At 48.3% G+C, this 15,395-nt stretch overlaps 4 protein-coding genes across 4 annotated transcripts; 2 read left to right on the forward strand and 2 right to left on the reverse strand.

The window, feature by feature from the left end:
* Positions 1-149: 149 nt before the first annotated feature.
* Positions 150-2,042, forward strand: N7511_008197 (uncharacterized protein; the record flags this gene model as incomplete). Its single annotated transcript, XM_057130574.1, has 9 exons — positions 150-284; positions 336-594; positions 647-677; positions 732-813; positions 867-904; positions 961-1,055; positions 1,113-1,507; positions 1,593-1,767; positions 1,843-2,042. 9 exons carry the CDS (start codon positions 150-152, stop codon positions 2,040-2,042), a joined length of 1,410 nt encoding a protein of 469 aa, XP_056982357.1.
* Positions 2,043-2,570: 528 nt separating this feature from the next.
* Positions 2,571-4,334, reverse strand: N7511_008198 (origin of replication complex subunit 5 family protein; the record flags this gene model as incomplete). The annotated part of the gene is made up of 3 exons (XM_057130575.1): positions 2,571-3,704; positions 3,777-4,154; positions 4,248-4,334. 3 exons carry the CDS (start codon positions 4,332-4,334, stop codon positions 2,571-2,573), a joined length of 1,599 nt encoding a protein of 532 aa, XP_056982358.1.
* Positions 4,335-5,311: 977 nt separating this feature from the next.
* N7511_008199 (uncharacterized protein) lies at positions 5,312-9,903 on the reverse strand (the record flags this gene model as incomplete). Its single annotated transcript, XM_057130576.1, has 5 exons — positions 5,312-6,441; positions 6,500-7,451; positions 7,502-7,751; positions 7,811-8,241; positions 9,628-9,903. 5 exons carry the CDS (start codon positions 9,901-9,903, stop codon positions 5,312-5,314), a joined length of 3,039 nt encoding a protein of 1,012 aa, XP_056982359.1.
* Positions 9,904-13,261: 3,358 nt separating this feature from the next.
* N7511_008200 (kinase-like protein) lies at positions 13,262-14,411 on the forward strand (the record flags this gene model as incomplete). The annotated part of the gene is made up of 6 exons (XM_057130577.1): positions 13,262-13,267; positions 13,311-13,544; positions 13,567-13,608; positions 13,705-13,980; positions 14,009-14,182; positions 14,232-14,411. 6 exons carry the CDS (start codon positions 13,262-13,264, stop codon positions 14,409-14,411), a joined length of 912 nt encoding a protein of 303 aa, XP_056982360.1.
* Positions 14,412-15,395: the final 984 nt, after the last annotated feature.

The following is a 15,395-nucleotide window of genomic DNA, read 5'->3' on the forward strand; positions in this document are numbered from 1 at the left end:
GAGTCGTCACTTCCCTAGTTACTTTCCATCAAAAGTGAGGCTACGATCTCGGTTCCCATAACAAGTGCATTTCTTTTCTCCCTTCGGGCTGTTTTATTCCTTTTTATCCACCGAAACATATTATTGCATCCTGTCCAATCCTTTCCGCAATGGCCCAACGCTCACTATTCTGGTTTCTAGATGAGGATAAGAAGAAGTATTTCCAAGTCCAGCCTGACCATGTCGCGAAGCCTGGTGCACAATACTCTGCCAAAGTGCTCAAGCGCAAGGCTAGTGACCAGATAGTAGATCCCCCTGCTCCTCTTGATCTTTCAATCTGCTAACTGGGATGGCAGAGACGTGAACGAAAGGAAGAACTTGCCCAACGCACTGCCAATGAGACGGTTACCAGAGGCGCCGCATTGGCGCAGCCTTTGATTACCGTTCATCGAGAGATCGGGCTTGAGATGCCTGGTGGTGCAATGCGTGAAAAGTATTCTCGTCTCCAAGCCAGCCAGCTGCATCGAGAGGAACTGCACAAGTTCGAACCATGGCCGAAGGCAAATAACATCAGACAGATTGTGCGCAACCCACGCTCGGGTACTTTGATTGCCAGTGAGTTATCTTGATAACTCTTGGCTTTCACATCACTGATACAGTCTCCAAGGCATGGCTCGCGGACAGGAGTCTTCGGTTTCGTAAGCGAATCAGATTCAATGTGCAGATCATGTTTGATACTGACCATCATGCAGGGTATGCTTCCCAGATACCGAAGACGAACAGTGGTCGTACAATCACACGATGGAGCGTCTTCTCTTCAAGGAGCCTTACAGGGTCAGTCAACCGGGTCTCAATGGAAGATTCAATTTTACTGATAGCATGTTCAGCTTGCCTCAATGTCTCTCAGTCCCACTGACTGTTTGCTGTATGCATTACCAATCCCGAGTCCATAGGATCAAGACCACCATCTAACATCCCTAGGGCAACAATGGACGACGGCCCAGATGGCGCATGCTTCTTCTCTATGCATTGGCTTCCTGCTCCAGATAACGATGGTGGATACAATTGGCCAACAAGTACGTTTACTCCCCCCAAACTCGTACATAAATGCCAAACTAACAAAAATCGCCAAGTCGCTCAACCCACTCGTATTGTGCCTGATCACCCAATGACTTTCTGGGACACTGCAGCTTGCCCTACAACAACAGACCCCACCTTTGCCATTGCCGCTTCAGAGGGCCTCCACACCATCCATGGCGGCAAGAACGGCTGGCTTGTGAAGAAGCACGAAATTGACACTGGACCAGGATTACCCGGCAAGAAGAAATACCGATGGTCCGAAATGAACAGCGTTTGTTCCGTTGAATGGCTAAACCAAGATGTGATAATGTCAGGTCGAAAGAACGGCGCCATTCTCTTCAATGATCTACGCACCGGCTCAAGCACGAACCATTTCCAGCACTCCGACTCGGCAATGAAGATTCGAAAAGTGGACGACTGGCGCTTTGTCGTCGCTGGGCCTCGCTATGTATGTTTTTCTCTCGATCTTCCGTTGTCTTTTGCTAAATCAGACATCATATATTTTACATTGAATGTTGACTGACAACCCATAGCTACACATGTTTGACCTACGCTATGCCCCCAATGGTGGCATAGGTATCAAGCGACACAAGAATCCACTGGTAGCCAACGCGGACGCTACCCGGCCATACCTGATGTTCCCTGATTACTTGCCCTTGTCCATGCCATCCCTGGATGTCAGCGCTGGTCTGGGTCTTCTTGCCAACCGTATGTCCTCCTGGAACCTATCTCAATCACTATTCTCTTGTATCTAGAGACATAGCTTACTTAATCTTGTTTTAGCTTCCCCTGACAACACCGTCCAACTCTTCTCTCTACGGACTGGGCGACAGGTTCCCTCTCCCCTCAGCCAGCACACGTACGGGTCTGCTCCGAGCTGTGTGAGCTTTGAAGCTGGTAACGATACGCCATTGTGGAAGGGACCTGAGACTTTGAGTATGCTGGTCGGCATTGACGGCGTGGTGGATCAGTGGAGTTGGTAGTGTGCATGGCGTACAATATGCTGGTTTGTCTTTTGGCGCGTGTGCGATTTGATTTGCAACTTACATTATCGGATTTCTGTCTCTTTCAATATTTTCCTGGCAATTTCTTAATACTTGATCTTCTCTTATTTCGTTAGACCTTGACTTTGATGACTAGAGGACAAGCCTCTTTGGGTTTGGCGCTTATGGTTATGCGCAAGCAAAGGTTTATCTTGCATCTCATTTCTTACTTTTCAAACAAGTTAGCATATTTCAAGTACCGAGATACGTGCAATCCGTATTGAGTTCTCCCTCGAACTAAATATTCACTTGGATCTGACGTCATAAGAAACTGCAGCCGATTTAAGCCCTAGAGGCGGATTGATCGACAGACTCTACGGATTTTATAAAGGATATCGGAATTAAATGATAAGCATGGGTATAGATTGAGATCCCAGTAAAAGAAAAATGCAGCGCAAGGTGATATAACATGATGCAATGAACAAAATAGAATACTCCGCGGAAAAATGCACAAACAAATCTAGCAACTCAATCCAATCCACCAGCAAGCCACTCTCCAACCTCAACACCAATGCCCTTGGCAAGCTCACCGACCCAATCCCCAGAGACATTGACAGTCCACTTTTCACCTGCGTCAGCAGTCGTATTTCCACTACTACTAGCAGCACCATTGTGCCCAGCAGAAGGGACAACAAGACGTAAACGACGCAGCGTAGCCAGCTCAGCGTAAATACGATCCGCGACTGCTGCAACGCGGAGAGGCGTGGCTGGTGGATTTGGGTCGATGGCGTGGTAGATAGCTAGAAGGCGTTCTAAGGGGAATGGGCGGGCTGTGAGGATTGTCGAGGGGCCCGTTATACCGCCGCCACCTGTAGCGGATGTTTTGGCTGAGGAGGTTGCGAAGGCGGATGAGAGAGTTGACTTTGTGATGCGAGTTTTTGTGCGCTTGCCTTTTCCTCGCTTGCTTGGGGTTGAGGGGTCGTCGTTTGCTGCCTGTCTTTCTTCTGCTTGGGCTTGAGAGAGGACTTTCAGGCGGCGGCGATGATGGGCACGTTTGTTTCGGGCTGAGAGGGAGGATGAGGAAAACTTGGAGAAGAAGATTGTGTCAAGGCGCTGGGGAGTGTGGGAGGCTAGGTATGCGGATGTGAGGATGAGGGTTGAAAAGTAGGGGAGGGATGGGAGGGCCGAGGGCATCATGGTGACATTTGACAATGGAGTCCGTTTTATGATGGACGTTGTTGTCTCTTCGGGCACAATGCGGTGCACCAGCGCTGACTCGCCCTGGTGTCGGAAGATTGATCGGTTCTTGACCAGCAATCTAGAGAAATCCCACTCCGTGTTTCCGCCGGGAGGTGCTTCTCCGTTCACCACAGGCGCAACAAACTTCGGCCATAGTCTCTCGCAAATAGATTTGAAGTTTGGAATAGAGCCCGCCGTCGGCCCAACTAGGGAGTCATAGACCGTAGAAACGAAATATGGATATATCCGAGGAGAAGTCTCTTCAGGAAGGCCATCAACGACCGGCGCGTTGGAAGTGAGGATGATATCAATGGCCTCCTTGCGCGTATATGGAGGAAAGCTGATATGCGGAACAGCTGCACTTTGAAGAAAAAGCGGCCGCGGTGTCGAGCTTAGGACTAGAACGACACAGAGAGAAGGAATCTATGACATAGCAAAGGTTAGTCGCAATATTTCACCCGAAGAACAACAGCTCGAAGCAAACGGTATACTCACAATCTCCCCAAGCCGTGCTAGCGCGGACAACAAGGTATGTGGCGCTTCTCGTTGTCTATCGATCTCATCCAAAACCAAGACGAATTTCTTGGAGTGATCGGAAGCCCGCGCTGCCAAACACTCTTCGAGAAGGACTGCCAAGCCACTGACATGCTCGCAACGTCCCTTGCCAGCTTTCTCCCACTCTTCTTTCTGGCCCAAGGCCTCAAGTGTATTCCATATAATCTTTGTCAGAAGGTGTCGCCCTGTAATACATTCCGAGCTGCGGATAATGGCGTGCGGCACTTCAAGGGTAGACAGAACGCCATGGAGGATAGTCGATTTGCACGTCGCGGAGATACCGTGAACTACAACCGTGGGAGGACTAGGCACATGAGGCTATTCATAATGACAGTAAAAGTTAGTACTTGTCATTTTCAATGGCTTCAGTGAGATGGCGGAGCTCTCGCGGGCTTGCTCTTGTACACTCACGCTGAAAAGACTGGCAAGCTGGCGTGTCTGCACCTCACGGCAGGGCCACTGAGAGCCCAACGATCGGACAACCTCAATTGGAAGCATGAAGGATCAGGTCGTCCTGCTTCCAACGTTGTAGGATGATCCAATGTGAAATGAAGGTCGTAAGTCGAAGCTCTAATTGAAAGGGCGGCTCCTTTGTCGACACGTGACCACGCGTTCGCGCCGAAACCACCGCGCAAATTGGCAAAAAAGTACATTTATGTAGGAAACATTTTAAGGGTCTACGTTGGAGAATAAAATATGTAGAAACCGAATTCGCTTCCTAGCGCTAGAATACATGCAGAATGTGTGTGCAGGAACATGCATCCAGACAGGTACAGGTAGTTGACAGGCCCATCCGATACTGAAATCAAGTAAACTGACCGCAAATAACGAACTGATCAATGAACGAAGGCACTGAGGCCCTTTCCATCAATGATTGGTGCAGAATACTGAATGATGAACCGATGAAAAGTAACGAGCACAACACAATGCAGTTGGAAGAAAAAGAAAAGCGCAAAAGTACAGCGATAAGCAAGGTAAAAAAATAAGTAGAAAATCACAATGGGGAAGCGAAGATGATAATAATGAGGGGGGGAAAAGCGTAGCTCAGTCCATCAGGGAATCATGACCACATCGTGCTAGATCGTCCATAAGGACAATCCAAAACTATTGGCAGAAACACAAAGGCCGGAGCTAAACACTGGAACAAACAAAGGAAACGTGAAGTACAAGCGGGGGAAAGAAAAAGGAGCATGTAAGGGGGCAAGACTTCAAAGTCTTCATGCTGGGTCGCTTCATGAAATGCAATATGCAACATGGACAGACGCAATGATCATGACACATTGCTTCATACGTCGATGCAGGAAAACGCAAGTGAAAAATCACAGGCAAATGATCAATGCATATGCAGTTTGGCCCAGTCTGATGACAGCGTTGTAAAAGTAACCGTAAAATCGTGAAAAAAAATTTCGTCGCATCGTCTCACTATGGGTACACTTGGGTCGAAGACATGCATTAATTGGGCTGATCAGGCCCAACTAGATGTATGTAAAAAGCTGACTCTGCGAGCCGATATTGACAGATGGCTGCGAGCTTGGAGCGGAGTAAACAGAAGAGCTCTCACTTTGTCCAGAGGGTGTGTTGGAGACCGAACTCTGGGAAGAGTGGGGGACATAAGTCTGAGAGCTGTATCCGCTGGACGAGGTAGGAGAATGAATGCCGGAGGATTGACCACTCTGTTGGTACATGAAAGGCTTCTGGAGTAAGGACTTAGGGATTTGGGAGGTGTTATCCATCTCATTGGGGGTCACATGGCCGCTGGTGGCAGTGCTGCTGTTGCTGCTTCGACTAGCGGTAGTGTCGGCAGCCATGATCTTACCAGCAATGCGGCGGCCATGGGGGGTCTGGCGAATAGACGGAAGAATAGGGCGGACGGCCTCAACAATGCGGTTGCGAGTATCCGCATCGCAGAAGTCCATGGCAGTCTGCACAACGTAGTTTGCAAAAGAATCACGCAGCATCTTCTCAAGCTCATTACCCCGAAGAATCTCGTCAATCATCTGGCGCTTCATGAAATTGTCGGCAGTCCGAAGACATTTCTCAATCACGTTAGAACTGAATTTCTGCTTTGACAGCTGAGGAATGTTTCCTCCAAAGGTCTGACAAAGAGGGTTGGTGAACTGAGACTCAGCCAAATCCAGAATGTATTGCACAACGTAGTTTCCGAATGGATCCTGGATCAGGGTGAAGGAGTTCGACGTGATTTGAGAAATCAGACGCGCCTTTTGGTGACCAGAAGCATGGTCAATGCAACGCTGGAGAACACAGCATCCATGACGGTGAGTACCAACGACCACACAGTTTCCACCAACGGCTTCGTAGATGAATTCAGCATCTTCGGGGGAAAGGCGGTTGAGACATTTCTGGATGACGTGGTTTCCATTGAGATCCTGCACAAGTTCCACAACATCCCGTTGCAAAGCGTGAATGACTGTCTGAGTCTGTTGAGCGGTCGAGATAAATTCGATCATCTTCTGCAATGCACGGGTTCCATGCTGGTTAAGAGCAATCTTCACCAGCTGGGGAGCGGCAAAATCAATCAAAGCAGTACGCTGTTCATCATTGGAATATTCCAAGAGCTTTTGACACAGATAGTTGCCAAAGGGATCTAAAAGAAATTGATTAGCCTTCATCGATAAAGTTATAGGGCAGGATAAAATTCATACCAGTCATGAGTTCAATGACGTGCATATACGTCTCACTGAAAATAAGCTGCACGTGTTCCGGGTTACGTTCCTCTAATTTGCGCTGCAGGTAACGGCAGCCATGTTGGTCCTTGCACAAGCTGTACAACTCACCCTGGTAATGCTCCAAGGGGAAATTGCCAAATCGTGTAAGCTGACTCGTGTCATTCTCCTGGCGACGTGTAGCCATGCCACCCCGAGCAGAATTCTCAGAAAAGCGGAATCCAGAAGCAGGATAGGCAGAAAATCCATTGTAATTGGCGGAAACGCTGGACATGTGGCCTGCGGGGTGACTCTGGGGGGCATAAGGTTGCATTGCATAACCATAAGCCGGGACCTGGAAAGGCAGAGCCATTGGAGCGACCGGGCCAGGGACATTGGGGTTGGAAACAGCCGACGTAAGCTGAGGTCCAAAAGGAGCAGCACTGGCTTGCAGGGTTGTCTGAGATGTCGCACTGTTCTGGAGCTTGGTGTCATCTGCTTCTGGGGAGTCTTTGCCCTGGCGATTGTTCACTGCACCAAGAGGAATTCGCCCCATGCTTGCGTTGTGGTGATGCATGTGGTCCGCATGGTTGTTCGGAGGGGTGACAGCTTTGCCATTTCCATTACCCTTCATGGTAGGCAAGTCGTTAGTCGAGTATGAGGATTGAGGCATTGGGCGACTGGACGGAACAGGAGTCGCGGTCTCATCATGAAGTTCATCCTGGAAAGACATGTTGCTTCCCAGGGAGTGCCGAGCGACATGACGTGGCGCATGGGATGAACTTCTGTGGTCATCATTGACTGGGCTGCTAAGTTGATCCATACGCATCAAGCCTGAGATGTTCTGCGGCATACTCTGATGAGACGAACGGTGCCGATTGTGGTTGGCGTAGGACTCAGGTCCAGGAGTGCGCGAGTTGGCAAGATCAAGGGCATCCGGGTTAGCGGACAGCTGGATTGAATGTTAGAGCGTTCTTGAATTGACTACTGACAGAAACTTACATAGTTCGAACCACCACGACGGGACAAAGTAGGAAATTTATCATCCGTCTCAGTCAACTTGATGTAACTCTTGATATCTGGGGTAGACAAGCGATCGACATCCTTAAGGGGACCGTGTGACCTTTCCTCGTCGCTGGGGAAAAGGTATTTGGCGGCGGCAAAGGAGTCGATACCAGAACTGTTGTTAAAGCCGGAAACGTTGGGCCGCATTTGAGCATTCAGGTTACTCGATGGCAGCGAATAGCGATGACTTAAGCAGTTGTTAGTTCAATAGGCATGAAATGGGGCTAGATATGCAATGCCACTCACGAAGGGGCCGGACGGAACGGCGAAGAGGGCTCAGCGAGGAAATCGTCCTTCTCAGAGTTGCGACGGGAGCCTGGAACAGAGTGACCAGCAAAACGGTCGACCGACTGGTGTGCAGAGTGAGATGGGCCTTGAGGAGACGTCAGGTTGGAGGGAGCGAATGCGCTAAAGAAACCAGGTGAAGAGGTGACACTGGAAGTAGAGAAGCGCGCAGGGCGGTTGAAAGCATTGGACATGGTGCTTTCGCGGTACTCTGGCGGAGTTGTTGGCTCACTTGATGGACCAGTCATTCCAGCTTTGGCCAGATCGCGAGCAAGCTTGTCCATCTCAAGCTTCTCCTTCTCATGCTGCAGGTCCAACATCCTCATATCTTCTTCGAATCTGCGTTTCTGTTCGCGCATGTATTCCAGATGTTGACGTTTCTTTTCAAACTGCTGGAGAAGTCAGATCAATATTTATCTTGAGAGAAGTTACCATGAAAAAAGCAAGTGGAAGGATGTCTTGTGTATGGTGGTTTGTGGTTTGTGTTTTTTCTCGATTGAGAGAGGTGTACGATGTGAGAAAACTTTGTTGGAAGTTCAAGACACATGCCGTTCAAGACTCCATGGACTGATTCGTTGACCATTCAGACGCCTTCGTTCCACAGATCTCTTTGCATATCTGAACAAAATTCAAATACTGATGCCCGTGGAATGAGTCTTTGTGTCCGAGGACATATGTCAGGGTGGTTGATCAGGCCTTCGACAAGGACGTCTTCGGTAATGTCTTGAACGATCTCAACAAAATAGGAAAGCCACCCCCAACCGTCAAACCCGTCGGTCAAGATCGCACAATCCACATTCCCCGCTCCAACATTGGAAAAAACAAAACCAGAGCCAGGATCGTGGTGGGAGTAACGATAAGACAAGAGATGGGAATGGGGATGGGGATGGTGCCAGGGATAGAAATGGGGCCGCAATCTCGCACCTGAGTAAGGACAAAAGCCATGCCTTCGAGATGTAACGCAGAAAAATTAAGAGATGGATCAGGGTAAAGGCTCAGTGGTTAGAGGTATCGACTGCGAGGCACGGTCCAAGAGCAGCTCCTGTGCAAACAGGAGCTCACTTGAAGCGCGGGGCAGAAATCGATATACCCAAATCCGCTTGAGGCCTAGAGGCAACAATATGGTATTGTGATATGAGAGTTGGAATGTAGATAGAAATGAGAAAAGATAGTCGGTGCAAAGATGTGACGGATGAAGATGCAGAGGGAAAGATGAAAGAGGATGAGAAGGAGAAAGAGAGAGGCGAGGGACAAGCGAGAGAAGAGCAAATGAGAAGAGCACGTGCGAGGGACGTTGTGCAGGAAATTCGAATTTCTTGGTGTTGAGAAGAAGAAGGCTCAACCCTTCTCATCTCACAGCTCAGATGCTGCTCATCAATGGTTTCTTTACAAGAACTCTCTCGATATCACCTCCAGAAGGCTTGTGAGAATGATGCTACAGCCAGCCAGCCTTTCTCACAGCTCGAATGCTGCTCAAAAAAGCATTGCTGGCGCTGACAGCCTCATGAATCTCATCAGCAGGGCCGCGACAAAGCAGGATAAGAAGCCTGTTTATCATGCCATGCCATGTTTTCGTTTCTCATGGCTCCTAAGCCATTCATAGAAATATGACCTGCAGTAGCAATCTTGAGTCCGCAAGCCGCTACTAACAAGCCATAACCAGTGGTGCTCACGACCAAAATGCCGATCAGCGCATCCCAGTCCCAAACCAAATCCCCCAAATCAATGCTCTTCAATTCAAGGCACGTGAAATATCGCTAACAGAGATAGAAGCTCACCGAAGACAACAGATCTAAAGGATCTTGTGCAGGACCCTGACTTGGGCCCTGATTCAAATAATTCCATGACGAAAACTTGCTCGAATCGGTGGTGAAGCGACGCTGCAGATTGGCACGAACGTCACCCGCCGGTCGAGATGAGAAGCCCGGTACAAAGTTCGAATGACCCGGGGAGAGCGAGCTATATCCGGGGAACGCAGATTCCGAAGGCGGGGATCGGGGAGAAGGGAATCGCAGCTCGTCGAGGCGCTCACTAAGCCCGTGTTTGAAGGCCATCGTGGGCAAGGGCCGAATTGTCCAAACTACACCTCCGCCGGTCCAGTCAGCATACGGGGGCGTTTTGAAACTAGGTGGAGAGAGGGGGAGGGTTTCGAGAGCTTTTCTGAGAAGCAGCTATCACGACCAGCCCCGGATATTGTGACGACAAGCTGCAGCGGGTGGCAGGGAAATGTCCGAGTTATGGAGGGGAGGGGGAACCAGGGCTGGCGGTGTGCTTCGTTCGGTCTCAAGTAAGGGGAACTTGAGAGAGGGGCTGAGGGGAGGAGATGATCTGCGCGAAACGGATCCGACTCACACAATCAACGCCTCGAGAGAAAAATCAGGTCGGCGATGGAATTCCTATGCGAACACAGGTGCCGGGCATCTAAGAGAGGTTTCGGGGAGGCAAACACGTCGGCACTGCAGACGCGATCAGGACAAGGACTCAGGAGCGGAGGTCGATGCTTATGGTGAACAGGAACGAGAAGCGACTTACCAAGCACGAAACGAATGTTGATATACACCAAAAAGAAGAGCAAACTGTTGTACAAGGGGAGTTGGGAAGGAGAGGGGGGGAAAAGGGCTGGGAGTCCAGAGCAGAGCGGGGAGATCCTTTTTTGGCTGATGTGCCCTTTTCTTTTTTTTTTGCCCTTTTTCCTCTTTTTTTTTGCTCATTTGATTACTGATTTTCCCATTTTCTTTCTATTTTTTTCTTTTCTCTATACTACCCAGGTGGTTGGCTATACCTATTCTATTCACCTCCAAAGGGAGGAATTGATTTGGGGGCTCAATTCCTCCCTTCCCGACACAATATATAGAACCGCTATCACCGGTGTCTACGGAGCATCATTCGACCACAGCAGATGATCAACATTGACAAAGTTACTCGGATATTGTTCGAGCCTGGAGTCTGATTGGTACAGGGCTGGCTATTGTACGACTTGAACGCATTTTGTTCTGGGAAGAGCCTTGAGTATGGGGGAGGGACATAGGACAGCTCGAAGTGTCTGGCTACCAATGGTCAATTGGAAGATGGGCTGGGGATGGAGAGGGCTGAGGCCTCTCGCGCAAGGGGGAAGACCTTCAATGCGCTGTACAGAGCGTGGCATCTGCAGCAACAAGTGGAGAAGTGCCCGAGGATGTGACAGCGGATCGCCCTCTAAGGAGGTTAGGCGCCTATGTTCCTGGATTAGCAGATGGAAGTGTAGATTGTGTAGATTGTGTAGATTGGGAGAGTATAGTGTCATTTGGGTAGTTCTAGTAAGTCAACTGATGGCGTTCCCCTGACTCTTGGTTCGCGACGGGCTTCTTTGTCTGATCCATGGGTCTATTGATCAAACTGATTGGGTCTATAGAGGTCCTGAAACTGATACTCCCCTATTCGGTGATTCCATTCTCCTATTCTACTGTATTCTCGGATTTCCCTATTGTTCCTTCTACAACTTCAGCTATTATTCTATTCCCTTCTGCACTCTTGACTCATCCCCCCACCTCGGCTGATAAGGGCTCTCACCCTCAGACAAGCGGTGTAAATGGCAGCGCTGATCGTATCGCTTGGAGCCCCTGATCCACCGAATGACGAGCATGCGAACCCCAGTCAATCATTACGGGGATCTTGTAGCCACTTTTCCTACCCCTCCTCTTTTCTAGAATTCCGATCTGAGCAGGGAACTTGATACGGTCTGTGCTGGCTCGTACAGTAGTATACACACTACTGTCTCTCCCCAAAGTGATACATCCAAATCCCCCATAACTACTAGTATGCATTCATCTTCATTCTGTCGAGAGTAGAATCCACTTGACGCCCAAATCCCCAAATTTTAATTACCGCCCTTCTTTCATGCCCAACGCCTGACGCCCCCGAAGCAATTGACTGGCTGCCCCGATAGACTTGCGATCCACAGCATCTCACTGGTCAATGATCCTTATTTGAGCCCATTATGATTATCCGCCCCAAAGTACGCAAATGATATGAAACTAGCCCCCTCACAACCCCGGCCCTGCAACTACTCGGGCAATGGACCTTCTAGACTACCCCCCCCCCCAGTCTCTTCGCCTCGCCATAACAGTATAGCCTCTGATCTCCTCGATTATGTGCGTCGCACTGGAAATGATAAATTCCGTTCTACCACGTGTACAGTTCCATTTCCATTTCCTTTTCGCCCTACTGTAACTCAACAATCTGACACTTGTATTCGCATGTCGGATAAATATTTCCGCCTTTCCTGGCGGAGTATTTGGCCTTCGGTGGCAATTTCAAAGTTGCGGTCAACCCTAGCCCTTTGCCACAGACATCATCAATAGCTCGATGCTGAATCGCTGGACTCGTGTACCGCGTCCGACCACCGTGATGCTGAGTGCCACAAGTGTAGTGTGACTGTGCTATATTGAATGCTTCAAGAGCGATCAATACTGTACAGTACATGTACCCTTGTCAAGACCTAGGCTGTGCTAACAATAGTACCAAGTTAGTGCTTTCTAAATATACCTGTACATGGCCACCTCTCTGATCCTGGGGTTGTTTATAGATCAAATCAGAATGTTAATTCTGGATGCTTATGGGCAATCTTCTGGTGCCTCCTCTGCAAGTTCATCTCTCAACTGACGGAATCACACTTACAGGTCTAATAGCCCGACAATGTAGCTTCTTTGCTGTGTGCGGTAGATATGACTTGTATCTTGAAATAATACGTAACCAGTAAGAAGCGACATCATTCAGCCATTCTTAAAAGGCTTGATCTGCTTTTTCTGTTTTGATGGGCTTACTGTAAACGTATGTGATCAAATGACGTCAAAGCAAAGACTAGTGAACTGAGGAGTAACTCGATATGATCGTTCATGATGATTTCAAACTTGACAAAACAGAGACCATCATTTATCTCTTTCCAACCCGAATATGCAATCATAGAATATTTCTGACATTTCTTTAATGCATCTACAATCACCTGACTTGAGATGTGCGACATCCCTTCTCCCTGGTATCTTTTGACGACAAACCACCTTGAACACGCTCAAGTCTACTCCAGAATCATTACACTATCTCTTCTATAAGTTGCCATTGCCTAAAGCTGTTCTTTCTGTCTTAGACTATGTCCTCATCGCTTCGGCGATCTTGGCTCGGGCGGAAATAGAACCTTTCAATTTCTCCAAATCAAACTTCGTTCGCATACCTAAATCGTACAAAATTGAAGAAGAGGCTATCTCAGACTTTATTGTCTCACAATGTCACCCAATTCAAACTGGAGAAGTCATCCAGGAGCGGTATCAAGTCATCGGCAACTTGGGATTTGGATCTACCTCAAGTGCGTGGCTTGCCAGAGAATTGGAGTGAGATCGCTCATGAATTTTGATGATCGCTTGTCGCGGATACTTAAACATGAAGGTTATAGTCCCAGGCCTCATGTCATGCTCAAAACATTCTCCAGGCTTCCTCCGTGGGCCAGCAAGTGGATGACGAGTTCAATATCTATAGACGCACAGAGCAATCATCAACTATCCATCCCGATTGCGACTTCATAAGAACATTACTTGATATATTTTACATCAACGGACCTCACGACAAGCATCGATGCCTTGTGCATCTCCCGTTATGGGAGAGCGGTTTAGCCTTCTTCGGCCGCAACTCAGTAAAGAGGCTACCCTCAAGGATTATTGTAGTCGTTCTTCATCGCCTTTTTCTAGCATTGGATTATCTTCATACAGAGTGCCAGATCACACACACTGGTTTGCATCCCGGCATGTCTCCCCTACTTCTATGGCCCACTTACTCTTTTCCCTATCCGATATCAAGGCCGATAATATATCGTGTTCGATTTCGAGGATGATTCATTTTTCACTGACTTTGCGGAGTTCGAGCTTCAACACCCCGTTCTGGGAAAGGCGACGGACACAGGCGGAAGAACAATCCATATGTCCAGACGTCGGGGACCCAGTCCTTTGCGATTTCGGTTCGGTCATGTTTGGCAGTCAGTACCACACAGAATCTGTTCTGCACAGGTTCTATCGAGCACCGGACCTGGTTTTAGGAGTTACATGGACATAAAGCGCCGATATATGAAATGTGAGGTGCATGGCAAGATAAGCAGCCTAATTATGGTGCGAAACTTGCTAATAGTTCTTATAGATTTGGGATATATACGAAAGCGGTTCCTTCTTTACGGGCCAAGACCCCGAATTCAAGACATACTGGAGTCGAGCACATCTTGCCGAGATGATCAATCTTCGTAGTCCCCCGCCTTCCAGCTTTCTGACCCAAGAGGAGCTAAGAGAGAGAATCTTTCCAGATGAAGGCAAGCAAGTTTCTTATTTTTAGCTGGTAAGCTCTGGCATACTATTCCACTGACTAGATGACTTTGGATGGTTTCCTCACTCCAGATTTGTTGACGGATCGGGTTTTGCTTGAGGAAAGGAAAATCATTCTCGAGGGGACAATGGAGAGAGAATCTCCTTTACGCTTCATGCGTAAGATATTGCAGTGGGAATCCAGCAAGCGTAGCTCCGCCAAGGAGCTATCGGAGGATGAATGAGTACACAGCCATGAATGAATATACCTACATCAAGGAGTGAACTAATACGGCAGTTCGCCAATACTTCGTTCCTTGTCTTCTCGAATATTCCTACGTGGAATACCTTAGTGCGTCCTTGAGAGCCAAGAAAAGCTACAATAATCCCACACAGCTTTGGAACCAACAAGTTGATCCTCTTATCATAGACATGACATGGATTATGATAAATGACTGTCATGCCTGGAATGCATTATCCGGTAGAACTGGCAACGAGGCATTCTAGTCAAGCATCTTGATTATATTGAGAATTTCAGGTATCAGCGGGCTCAAAGAGGAAGCTATCTCGTGGATGCATGCATAACTGGAGCCGTACGCACATGTACATGCATGCGCAAAGACCCACTTACTGTACAAGACCATGTCAATGAACAGGTCTCAGCAACCTTGCAGATGTTAGTAGAAACTAATAATGCTCAACAGAAGTTGGTTTATTACAAGTCATTCTTTGAAGCAGCGGTCTACGGATAGTGCAGTTGGTGTTGATCCGATGTCTTGGGTTTCTCGGAGTTAAGAAGCGGTTACTCCGGTTCTTCGTAATGCGTCTGTCACTTGACTTGCGTTCCGTTTGCTGTAGTTGAATGACAGTTTGATACAGAGTATCCTTCTTTCTGTTGTCAAGCCATTGCGCTTCAGTTTGCAGAGTGTTTCTGACATTATTCAATACTCACATCTACCCGTGGATGAAGACTTATGTTCACAGCACACTTCAGGTCAACATTCCCATGCGATATAGCCAAATAATTCGAAATTGACAGCAGAGAGATACTTAATGGCAAAGTTCATATTAAAGCCTTAGGCTTGACAACCGCTTGCCAAAATGAATCATGCTACAACTCTCAAATTGTGCAAATCAGAACCGCCAAGTATGAAATTCTGCCTCAGGCCGCATCAAGCTCCGGCCCGCAGCTTAATAAGCAATCTCCAAATTACTCAAATCTTTCCCCT

The sequence above is a fragment of the Penicillium nucicola genome, assembly GCF_028828085.1.
Source record: "Penicillium nucicola strain IBT 29836 chromosome Unknown utg000008l, whole genome shotgun sequence".
In the NCBI taxonomy this organism is placed as follows: domain Eukaryota; kingdom Fungi; phylum Ascomycota; class Eurotiomycetes; order Eurotiales; family Aspergillaceae; genus Penicillium; species Penicillium nucicola.